This window comes from Leucoraja erinacea, chromosome 8, assembly GCF_028641065.1.
Source record: "Leucoraja erinacea ecotype New England chromosome 8, Leri_hhj_1, whole genome shotgun sequence".
NCBI lineage: Eukaryota > Metazoa > Chordata > Chondrichthyes > Rajiformes > Rajidae > Leucoraja > Leucoraja erinaceus.
The window spans coordinates 13,384,054-13,396,424 of record NC_073384.1 but is presented as its reverse complement, the minus strand read 5'-3'; the positions used below and the strand labels follow the sequence as shown (position 1 = coordinate 13,396,424).

The 12,371-nt window shown below is 46.6% G+C and overlaps 1 protein-coding gene across 1 annotated transcript in view; it reads left to right on the top strand.

Moving 5' to 3' along the window:
- Window positions 1-12,371, top strand: part of dtd1 (D-aminoacyl-tRNA deacylase 1) — a 106,878-nt gene that overhangs the window by 4,281 nt on the left and 90,226 nt on the right. The window contains exons 2-3 of the mRNA XM_055638996.1: window positions 6,427-6,517; window positions 8,736-8,971. Of these exons, the coding sequence (XP_055494971.1) occupies window positions 6,427-6,517; window positions 8,736-8,971 (327 nt within the window). The remainder of the gene's footprint in view (window positions 1-6,426; window positions 6,518-8,735; window positions 8,972-12,371) is intronic.

The window sequence follows — 12,371 nt, the reverse complement described above, 5'->3', positions numbered from 1 at the left end:
TTAAAGAGACCGGCCACTGATCCTATTTCACATGGTTTAGTTTAGTTCAGAGATTACAGCATGGAAACAGGCCCATCGGCCCACCAAGTCCGAGTCGACCCGTAATCACCCATACACTAGTTCTATCCTACACACCAGGGGCAATTTTCAGAAGACAATTACCCTACAAACCTACACATCTTTGGTATGTGGGTGGAAACTGGAGCACCTGGAGAAAACCCACGTGGTCACAGATAGAGTGTACAAACCCAGTACAGAAATGGCCGTCGTCAGGATTGAACCCGGGTCTCTGGCGCTGTAAGGCAGTAACTCTATCGCTGCACCACTGTGCCATCATTATGGCTTTGATAGAAATGGGAATGAAAGAAGCACGATCGTAAGGAAGATTGGCAAAGGGTTTGGGCCATTGGCCACTATTGGGACAGCCATATGAGGAGAGAGAGTGAGTAGTTAGGAATGGGTGACTGAAGATACCTTGGTGCGAATGGGAAGGAATTGTTAATACATTAGGGTGATAAATCACATTGTACTTGGAGAATAAAAGAAAAGTGTGTAGGAATCTTGTGTCAGTGAGTTATTCCGATGCTGATTAAGGTGAATCAGGAGCGGAGGTGTAAGTTCTATCACTGTGAATAACAATTACATTTGGCTTTATTAATAATATTCTCCCCCTTTACACAGCAAACCCATTCTCCTGTTATAAAGCAAGGCCACGATGCATTTAATCTATGCCCATATTGATTTACATTCTGATGACTACACTCCGAAAGGACACTACCTCAAAGCTCGACGAACCTTTGTCACATCACCCCTCAGCCTCCCCATGTTCCAGCGAGATCAAACCTTTGGAGCGTGGGAGGAAACCGGAGCACCCGGAGAAAACCCACGTGGTCACAGGGAGAATGTACAAACTCCATACAGACAGCACCTGTTTTTAGTTTAGAGATTTAGTTTAGGGATACAGCGCGGAAACAGGCCCTTCGGCCCACCGGGTCCACGCCGACCAGCGATCCCCGTACATTAACACTCTCCTACACCCACTAGGGCCAATTTTTACATTTACCAGGCCAATTAACCTACAAACCTGTACGTATTTGGAGTGTGGGAGGAAACCAAAGGTCTCGGAGAAAATCCACGCAGGTCACGGGGAGAGTGTATAAACTCTGTACAGACAGCGCCCATATTCTGGATTGAATGTGGGTCTCCGGCGCTGCATTCGCTGTAAGGCAACAATTCTACCGCTGCGCCACCGTGCTGCCCTGATTCCGTTAAAATCCCCACTCCATTTACCCGCCCAAAAGTAGATGCAGGTCTTGGGTGTAATTTAAAAATTAGAACTAAAAGGTGGACGAAGCCCATATGTCCCAAGAAATAAGGTCCAATGTCCAAAATGACAAGGGGCGGCCATTTCAGGACAGAGATGAAAATTTACTTTAACCAGACAGCAACAATTCTTTGGTTTTCTCAGCGTAAGGGAGGCTTATTTGCCAAGTACATTTAAAGCTAAGATCAATACTAAAGCAATCAAGCGCTCTTGGCTTAGTGCAGGAAAGTGGCATTGAGATAACAGATTAGTTATGATCTTATTGGATTGAATGTAAGATACAGCAAGGAAACAAACCCTTCGGCCCACCGATTTCACACTTGCCATCGATCACCCGTTCACACTAGTTCTGTGTTATCCCACTTTTGTATTCGCTGCTTCACACTGGGGACAATTTACAGAGGCCAGTTACCCTACAAACCTGCACATCTTTGTATGTGGGACAAAACTGGAGCACCCGAAGAAAACTCGCAGGGAGAACGTATAATCTCCGTACAGACTGCAAACGAGTTCAGGATCGAACCTGGGTCTCTGGCGCTATGAGGCAGCGGTTCCACTGTGCGAAGTTGAATGGACATTTTCTGCTATCCTTTTATACGTTCTATGGAGGACAGCTGGATTTGCAGAATCTTTTTCAAACAATCGTAGGGATTTTAATATGACCAGTGACCTGCCAGGTCGCACGCAACTTGGAGACGTTTCGTTTTGGCAGGATTGATGGTGGCAACAAAGGGGCAAATCAAATCAAGCAAGTTGAGGAGAAATATGTGGAATCCTGGAAATACTCAGAAAATAGACAGAAAATGCTGGAAAATAACTCAGCGGGTCAGGCAGCATCTCTGGAGAAAAGGAGTAGGTGACGTTTTGGGTCGAGACCCTTCATCAGACCTCGATCCGAAACGTCACCTATTCCTTTTCTCCAGAGATGGTGCCTGACCCGCTGAGTTACTTCAGCATTTTATGTCCATCTTCGGTGTAAAACTGCATCTGCAGTTCCTTATGACACTGGAAATACTGGACAGGCGGCACCCCTGGAAGGCGAAACCGAGTTAATGTTTTGGGCCGATACCCATTCACCTGAATTGAGAAAAGTTTGAAATCAAGTGTTTTGGGAGCAGAGAAGGGTGGAGGGGACACAGGGAGTGTCTGGAAACCGATGGAGACCAGAGAGACTGAATGACACAGGCGGTTGTGGCGCTGGCTGAGCGAGGATGGTGGCGTATCATTAATCACAGCTGATCTGTCCCTTTCTTGAAGGGTCTCAACCCGAAATGTCACCGATTCCTTCGCTCCATAGATGCTGCCTCACCTGCTGAGTTTCTCCAGCTTTTTTGTCTACATTTGAAATAGTCAACAGGTCAGGTGGAGAGAGGTTAAAGAGAGATAGAAAATACATAGAAACATAAAAAATAGGTGCAGGAGTAGGCCGTTCGGCCCTTCGAGCCTGCACCGCCATTCGATATGATCATGGCTGATCATCCAACTCAGTATCCTGTACCTGCCTTCTCTCCATACCCCCTGATCCCTTTAGCCGCAAGGGCCACATCCAACTCCCTCTTAAATATAGCCAATGAACTGGCCTCAACTACCTTCTGCGGCAGAGAATTCCAGAGATTCACCACTCTCTGTGTGAAAAATGTTTTCCTCATCTCGGTCCTAAAAGATTTCCCCCTTATCCTTAAACTGTGACCCCTTGTTCTGGACTTCCCCAACATCGGGAACAATCTTCCTGCATCTAGCCTGTCCAACCCCTTAAGAATTTTGTAAGTTTCTATAAGATCCCCTCTCAATCTTCTAAATTCTAGCGAGTACAAACCAAGTCTATCCAGTCTTTCTTCATATGAAAGTCCTGCCATCCCAGGAATCAGTCTGGTGAACCTTCTCTGTACTCCCTCTATGGCAAGAATGTCCTTCCTCAGATTAGATAACGTGATGGGATGATGATCTTTCACCGAGCTGGCCGGATCCTACACAAACGGGAAAGGCTGGTTATCTGAAATTGGTAATGTTGCTGATCAGAAGGGGGAAGTGTGTCCTTTGAACTTACAAAGGGCTTTGCTGGAACGCAGCAAGGGTGCGGCACATGGTAGCGCAGCGGTAGAGTTGCTGCTTTACAGCGGCGGAGACCCGGGTTCGATCCTGACCTCGGGTGCTGCCTGCATAGAGTTTGTACATTCTCACCGTGACCACGTGGGATTTCTCCGGTTTCTCCCTCACCCCAAAGGCGCGCAGGTTGGTCGGATGATCAGCTTGTGTAAATCGCCCATAGCGGGTAGGATGAGAAAGTGGGATAACTTAGCAGTAGTGTGAACAGGTGATTGATGGTTGGTGCAGATCCGGTGGGCTTGAGGGCCTTTTTTCCTTACTGTATCTCCAAACTAAACTAATGCCCCTGTCCCACCTAGGACACCTGAACGGAAACCTCTGGAGACTTTGTGCCCCACCCAAGGTTTCCGTGTGGTTCCCGGAAGTTTTTGTCAGTCTTCCTACACACTTCCACTACCTGCAACCACTTGCAACCTCCGGGAACCGCACGGAAACCTTGGGTGGGGCGCAAAGTCTCCAGAGGCTTCCGTTCAGGTTTCCTAAGTGGGACAGGGGCATAAGTGTGTCACTGTGGGAGGGATGCTAGTGAATGAAGGACAAGAGAAAGGTGGGTGAAAATCAGCTTGAGATAAATTGTATATACGCTGTTTGAGTGGAAGAGAAGTGACTTCATAAACAACTCTGTTAATGATCAGCCCTTCTGTTCAGAGATTGAAAGGCTGCCTTGCACAGGATGTGCTAAAAACTGGAGATGGAGGATGGTAGGCGTACTGAGAGGAAAAATAAACGTGTTAAATTATTCATATTTACAGAGATGGATCAGAATTTAAATGAGGTACTTAATAGGTGAAATCCAGCAACCAGCAGTGTCTGTCCATCCAAGCCTACCGAGGCTAGTAAATATATTATAGGTAAAATATACCGCTGTGAAAATATTCTAGGCACCGTGGAGCAGGATAAGTCAGTTGGATTAGCGATCTGGAGAAATCCCACTAGAATTCAAATTCAGTACAAATTTTGAATGCAAATGGGGTGTCACTGACAGGGCGGCATGGTGGCACAGCGGTAGAGCTACTGCCTCACAGCGCCAGTGACATGGGTTCGATCCTGACTGTAGTTGCTTGACTGTAGGTCATAAGGAATAGGAGTAGAATTAGGCCCATCTAGTCTACTCCACCTTCAATCATGACTGATCTATCTCTCCCTCCTAACCCCATTCTCCTGCCTTCTCTCCATAACCTCTACTGTACTAATGAAGAACCTTTCTGTCTCTGCCTTAAAAATATCTACTGACTTGGCCTCCACAGCCTTCTGTGGCACAGAATTCCACAGATTCACCACCCTCTGACTAAAGAAATGTCACCTCATCTCCTTCCTAAACGAACGTCCTTTAATTCTGAGGCTATGGCCGAGACTCTCCCATTAATAGAAACATCCTCTCCACATCCACTCTATCCAAGCCTTTCACTATTCTGTATGTTTCAATGCGACCCCCCCCTCATTCTTCTAGACTCCAGTGCGTACAGGCTCAGTGCCGACAAACGCTCATCATAGAATAACCTGCTCATTCCTGAGGTCATTGTATTGTATTGTATTGTATTGTTGTATTCAAATTTATTGTCCTTGTCTCAATGTGATACAACGAAATGAATTTCCCTTACGGGCAGTATCATAAAAAATAAAAAAAATAAAATTTAAAAAAAAAAACATAAATAAATAAATAAATAAATAATAAGACATTCTTGTACGGAGTTTGTGTACATTCTCCCCGTTACTTGCGTGGTTTTCTCCCACATTCCAAAGACGAGCAGGTTTGTAGGTTAATTGGCTTCTGTAAATCGTCCCTAATGCATAGGATAGAACTCGTGTACGGGGTGATCGCTGGTCGGCGTAAACTTGGTGGGCTGAGGGGCCTGTTTCTACAATGTATCTCTAAGAAATTTAAAAAAAAAATTTCCTAGGGGTGCACCGTTCACCTCCGACATCCCAAAGATGTGCCCGCTTTTAGGTTAATTGACCTCTGTGGGGAAAAAAATTGCCCAAGTGTGCAGGATGCGGATGCAAATGTAGATTAACATCGAACAAGTGTGAACAGGTGATGGATGACATCCACTGTGGTCTCCCCTATCCACGATACTAGTTACATCCTCGAAAAATTCTATAAGATTCGTAAGACATGATTACCTGGGCCGAAGGGCCTGTTTTCATGCTCTATCTCTAGAAAAACTAAGCGAAACTAGACTGAACCAGGAGCACTGCTGGATTGATGTGACGGCCTTTAATCCTACCCCAACACCACTTCCCGGCTAACCTTTTCACTCAATTCCTCCAACTCCTTTGACCCGGGGGGGGGGGGTGGAATTTGCTGTCCTGACCCAGTCTGGTGCTGTTGTGACTCCTGACCTCGGCTACATGATCTATTCTTCCCTTGTTCTTTGGAAAGACCAACCCTGTGACTTTGTTCTGGGGTAGTTAAGAATGGGCAAAAACAGCAGAGATTGTCAGTGGAGATACGTTCCTGCTGTGAATGAGTAAACAATGAACCTTTTTTTATCCTCCCTGCATTCGCACTCACCTGTCCTTTCCCCATCTCCCCTATCGGCTTTTCACCCCCCCCCCCCCCCCCCCCCATGCCCCACCAACATCACTCGCCTATATCCCCCTATCACTCGCCAGTACTTTGGTTGGCCGCCTCCTCTCTTCCAACACTCTCCCCCCACTCCTCCACCACAGTCAGTCTGAAGACGGGTCTCGACCCAAATCATCACCAATCCACTTTCTCCAGATAGGCTGCCTGACCCACTCAGTCACTGTCTTTTTTATGCAAGGCAGCATCTGCAGTTCCTCATGTCTCCAGGTGCAGAGCCGTCTCGATGTGCGGTGTTATTGCTCAGTGTGTTGAACGGGCCCTGAAAAGTCTGGGGTGCTACACTGCTGGATTTCAAACAGTAGGATCATTGTAGACAGAATAACAATGAGATTAACCGATATTTAGCCAAAGTAGCCGGATTAACAACCAGATGACAATAAAACACCCTTGACTCTTTGTTTTTCAGTGGGCGAGGAGCAAATCAGCTCAATCGGCCGAGGGCTGTGTGTGCTATTGGGCATTTCTGTGGAGGACACCCAGAAAGACATGGAATACATGTGAGTGCTTTCCAAATTCAAGCGTCCCCTCCTTATGGTAGCTGACGTTGCATGTAAATGTATCACGTGTTGCCATGAGTCTGAAAGGTGAGAGGATATGGGGAGAAAGCCAGAACAGGGTACTGATTTTGGATGATCAGCCATTTTGAATGGAGGTGCTGGCTCGAATGGCCTACTCCTGCGCCTATTTTAGAAACATAGAAACTAGGTGCAGGAGTGGGCCATTCGACCCTTCGAGCCTGCACCGCCATTCAATATGATCATGGCTGACCATCCAACTCAGTATCGTGTACCTGCCTTCTCTCCATACCCCCTGATCCCTTCAGCCACAAGGGCCACATCTAACTCCCTCTGAAATATAGCCAATGAACTGGCCTCAACTACCTTCTGTGACAGAGAATTCCAGAGATTCACTACTCTCTGTGTGAAAAATGTTTTTCTCATCTCGGTCCTAAAGGATTTCCCCTTTATCCTTAAACTGTGACCCCTTGTCCTGGACTTCCCCAACATCGGGAACAATCTTCCTGCATGCTTTCTACATTTCTATGCGGCCGCGGTGTAAAGGGAAGGAGGAGGAATAAAAACAGCACGTTCTGCGTTTGGTGTCCTTGAAGTGTGTTGATTACTATCGGAACTCGGCGAGGATCTCTCACCCCTGATCTTCAGCAAGACAAGATGTGTTTTTGAGATGTGTCTGAAGAAGGGTTTTGCTGGACCAACAGACTTGTAAACATCCTTGTAAATTTTCCCTGTACCCTTTCCAGCCTGGCAACATCTTGCCTACAACACGGTGCCCAGAACTGAACACAATCCTCTAAATGTGGCCTCACCAACATCTTGTTGTAAGTGCAACGTGACCTCCCAACTACAAAACTCAATACTCTATAACTGGTGAAGGCCAACGAAGGTCTTTCCCACTTCGAGATCCGTGGTGCTGTTCAGTGTGACTCTGCAGGTAGACGCTGTAATGAGTTGAGTCGAACACATATCAAGATACAACACATGTTTATTAAATCTACTCACAGCAAGGATCTGCAGGACATTACATTCCCACGCAGCTACTCATACTGACTAGCGTAGGCAAGCGCTTGATAATATAAAGCACATACTGGGCAGAGTCACTACTAACAAGCACTATAATTGACTATGAAGTATGAAGTAGCCAATCTACAGATGCCAAACGCTGGAGTAACTCAGCGGGTCAGGCAGCAGCATCTTTGGAGAGAAGGAGTGGGTGACATTTCTGGTCGAGACCCTTCTTCAGACTGAGAGTTAGGGGAGAGGGAAACGAGAGATGTGAAGAGGTACAAAGAACAAATGAATGAATACAAAAGGACAAATCAAAGCCAGCGACGATGATTAAAGAAAGGTGGAGCCCACAATGGTCCATTGTTGGCAGCAGAGAAGGTGATGGTAACGAGTGAAACTAGCGAGTGAAACAGCGAAACTAAGCAGGACGACAATGAAACTAGTTGGACGACTATGGTGGAGGGGAGACGGAGAGAGAGGGGATGGAGGGGTTACTTAACGTTGGAGAAGTCAATCTTCATACCGGTGGATTGTAAGCTGCCCAAGCGAAATATGAGGTGCTGTTCCTCCAATTTGCGTGTGGCCTCACTCTGACAGTGAAGGAGGCTCAGGACATGAAAGTCTGTGTGGGAATGGAAGGGAGAGTTCATGTGTCTGCAACCCCTTTCACATCATTACAGACAAAATGCAAAGTTGAGACATCACCTAGAACAGGGAAAAGTTCTAGGCCAGTCCAAGGTACTCCTGCTAGACATTGAAACATAGAAAATAGGTATAGGAGTAGGCCATTCGGCCCTTCGAGCCAGCACCCCCATTCAATATGATCATGGCTGATCATCCAAAATCAGTACCCCGTTCCTGTTTTTTCCACCATATCCTTTGATTCCGTTAGCCCTAAAAGCTAAATCTAGCTCTCTCTTGAAAACATCCAGTGAATTGGCCTCCACTGCCTTCTGTGGCGGAGAATTCCACAGAGTCACAACTCTCCGGGTGAAAAAGTTTGTCCTCGTCTCAGTCCTACATGGCCTACCCCTTATTCTTAAACTGTGACTGCTGCATCTGGACTTCCCCAACATTTTTCCTGCATCTAGCCTGTCTAATCCCTTAAGAATGTGATATGTTTCTACAAGATCCCCTCTCGTCCCTGTGAGCGTTTTGCTAAGTCGTCGCTTTTGTGTTTGTGTTGCAGGGTTCGCAAGATCCTGAACTTGCGGTTGTTTGAAGACGAGAACGGCAAGCACTGGTGCAAGAGTGTGATGGACAAGCAGTATGAGATCCTCTTTATCAGCCAGTTCACACTGCAGTGCGTGCTGAAGGGGAACAAGCCCGACTTCCACCTGGCCATGGGTGCTGAGCAGTCCGAGACCTTCTACACCAGCTTCCTGCAGCACGTCAGGAAGGCCTACAGTCCTGAGCTTGTTAAAGGTACGGGGAGCTGCTGGCTCATGTCTGAAGGTCATAAGATCACATGAAATCTGGAATAGGAGTCGAATTTGGCCATTCGGCCCATTAATTCTACTCTGCCATTCAATCGTGGCTGATCTATCTTTCCCTCTCAACCCCATTCTTCTGCCTTCTCCCCATAACCCCTGACATCCGTACGAATCAAGTCGATCTCCACTGTAAAAATATCCATCAACTTTCTGTGGCAATCAATTCCACAGATTCACCACCCTCTGACTAAAGAAAGGGTGTGGGTGGAAGTGGGAGTGCGGTTTGTGGGCGGCACAGTGGCAAGGCGGTAGAGTTGCTGCCTCATAGCGCCATAGACTTCATAGCGGCTTCAATCCTGGCTGCGGGTGCTGTCTGTAGGGAGTTTGTACATCCTCTCTGTGACAGCCTGGGTTTTCTCCAGGGTACTGTGGTTTCCTCCCACACTCTGAAGACGTACAGGTTTGTAGGTTAATTTGCTTTGGTAAAAATTGTAAATTGTCCCAAGTGTGTGTAGGACAGTGTTAGTGTGCGGGGTGATCGCTGGTCGGCGTGGATTCGGTGAGCCGAAGGGCCTATTTCCGCGCTGTATCTCTAAACTAAACTAAACTGAACTGAACTGATTTGAGACGGCTCTTTGGGATGTGCAATCTGGGAGTGAAGTCATCAAACCACCTTCTATTTTGGCACTTCCAATGGGAATACTGCACTACTTCCCTTGGGATAACCATTGGGAGGACAAAGCAGCCCCAGTGTCCTTACTGAAACCCTCCATGAGGCTAAAATGAAATACAAAGCAAAAAAAAAGTCCAATTTGAGTTCAAACATCAACGGTCCCGCGGATAAAAGAATCCACAAAGGTCGACACAAAATGCTGGAGTAACTCAGCGTGACAGGCAGCATCTCTGGGGAGAAGAAATGGTTGACGTTTCAGGTCGAGACCCTTTTTCAGTCGCGACCTGAAACGTCACCCATTCCTTCTCTCCAGAGATGCTGCCTGTCCCGCTGAGTTGCTCCAGCATTTTGTGCCTGCCTTTGATTTAAACCAGCATCTGCAGTTCTTTCCTGCGTATAGAATCCACAAAGTTGGAAGTCTCTCATTTGGTTTCGGAGCAAAGGTTGGAAAGAACCTGAATTTGGTGCTGATGGTTTGTGATGTTATTTGATCCTCTCGGAGATCGTTGCTTCATCTTTTCCGGGCAGCGTTTTCCTCGCCGCATAGCTTCTCCGAGATTTCCCTCTTAACCTGTGATCAAGAAGGCAGTGCTTCAGGGAGTTGTCCTTTCAAATGCAGCGCGGTGTAAAATAAATCTCACCCCAGCGGAATCTTCTCTTGAAGCTGCCTTCATGAATAATAAATAATTGGTCTGCAACTCAGCGCCTCAAGTCAGTAGCACAGACAAGAACTTATATATCCTTGCAACATTCATTTCTTAATTTGCCCTATCTCTGTCAGTGGAGAGGTGCACAGACTGCAATCTGCCTGCAGTGAAAATATGTTTCTTACACTGGAGAACACAAATATATACCACATGGCTGTGATTTTTTGGCCATCTTACTCAGAGTCCTCTTCCGCTGCGCAGGCCCCGAAGATTTTTCCCATCGATGAAAAATTAAAGAGTTATTAGTGTTTAAAAAATCTTGAGATTCTCTCTCCTGTTAAAATCACCGCCATGAAGGCCACGCCCCTTCCGGTGGGAGGGGAGGAGGTACTATAAAACCCGGAAGTGTGGGCATAGCTCAGTCTGTCTGCAAGATGGCGAGGGCGAGGTCACGACTCTCTCTCTGAGCTGGGAAACTACAGAACACTGTGAGTATGCAATGTACTTGAATAAATGATTTGTTTGCCCTTAGTGAAAATGAAATGAGTTGTTTGGCTTGAGCCTGTCATGTGCTTGAAAGTGCAATGGCAATGGAAATTAAGTGAAAAAGCAATCAGCTGTTTGACTTGGCCTGCCCTGTGTTTGAAACTGCAATGGCAATGGAAGTGAAATGAAAATGCAATGAGCTATTCGGCCTGCCCTGTGCTTGAAACTTCAATGCAATTGGAAATGAAATGAAATGAGTTGAAACCACTAATTTTGTCCCACAAGGTCACTATTAGCTGAGAAACCAGTCCCTTTTGCCAAAAATGCCCATATTAGCCCAGGAGGAGCATTTTGGCCCAAAAGGCCCGTGCCAGGCCAGGAGAAATCGAGAAAAAGTGGCTTTTTCACTGAGATTTTTTTAAAGGAGCCCCCTTCGGCACATCAGTAAGTATTCCCCCTGCAAGTATTAAACCTCATCCCAGTATTTTTCTCCCTCCCTTCATTTGCTCCCTGTAAAATCCAGGCCAATTGTTTGTAGGTCAATTGGCCCTCTGTAAATTTGGTCCTGGTGTGTGTAGGGCAGTGGATAGGAAATTGGGATGACACGGAACTAGTGTGAACGGGTGATCCCCGAAGGTCGGCGTGGACTCGGGGAGCCGAAGAGCCTGTTTCCATGCTGCATCTCTAAACCAATCAATCAACCAGCTAGGATCCCGCTTGCTACATGTACAATCCCAGTCACGGTAGGCTAACAGAATTGATCGATAGTTGAATTACCCAACCATCTCTCTCTGGAAATGGCGCTCTTACCATTAAAAAAAATGCCGTGTACAATTGCTTAAAGAAGATGAATTATAGATGGTAATGTTTAATAATTCCCTTTCAGCATCATCTCTTGGCAGAGTAAGTCGTGCATATTTCCTCTAAGGATTATTTCCTTCTGATCATTCCAGGCCTGCTGTGAACTTCAAGACCACATGGCCAGGCAGCATCTCAACCTGTAAACTAGTGTCAGGTCGCAAGGCAGAAAGTAAAGCGAGCCAAATTGTAACCCACAGGGAACGAAAGCGAGTTAAAAGAGGAACGCAAGGGGCAAGAGCAGCGTGCTAGGTGTGGGAAGGGATAGACTGGTGCATCGTGGAATCTCGAGTCATACAGCATGGAAACAGGCCTTTCGGCCCAACATGCCGACCAGGATGCCCCATCTACACTAGTCCCACCTGCCTGCGTTTGGCCCATAAATGTTTAATTTCCTATCCATCTGTCTGTCCAAATGTCTTTTAAATGTTGCCTGCCTCGACTACCTCCTGTGGCAGCTTGTTCCATATACCTCCAACACTCTGTGATTAAAGAGTAGCCCCTCGGCTTCCGACAAAATCTTTCCCTCTCATCTCAAACCTATTTCCTCTGGTTCTTGATTCCTTTTTTCAGGGGTAAAAGATTTTGTGTGTCTACCCTATCTATTACCCTCGTGAACTTGTGCACCTCTGTAAGATTGCACCTCATCCTCCTGCACTCCAATAAATGAAAGTCCTAGCCTGCCCAACCTCTCCCTATAGCTCAGCCCCTCAAGTCATGGCAATATC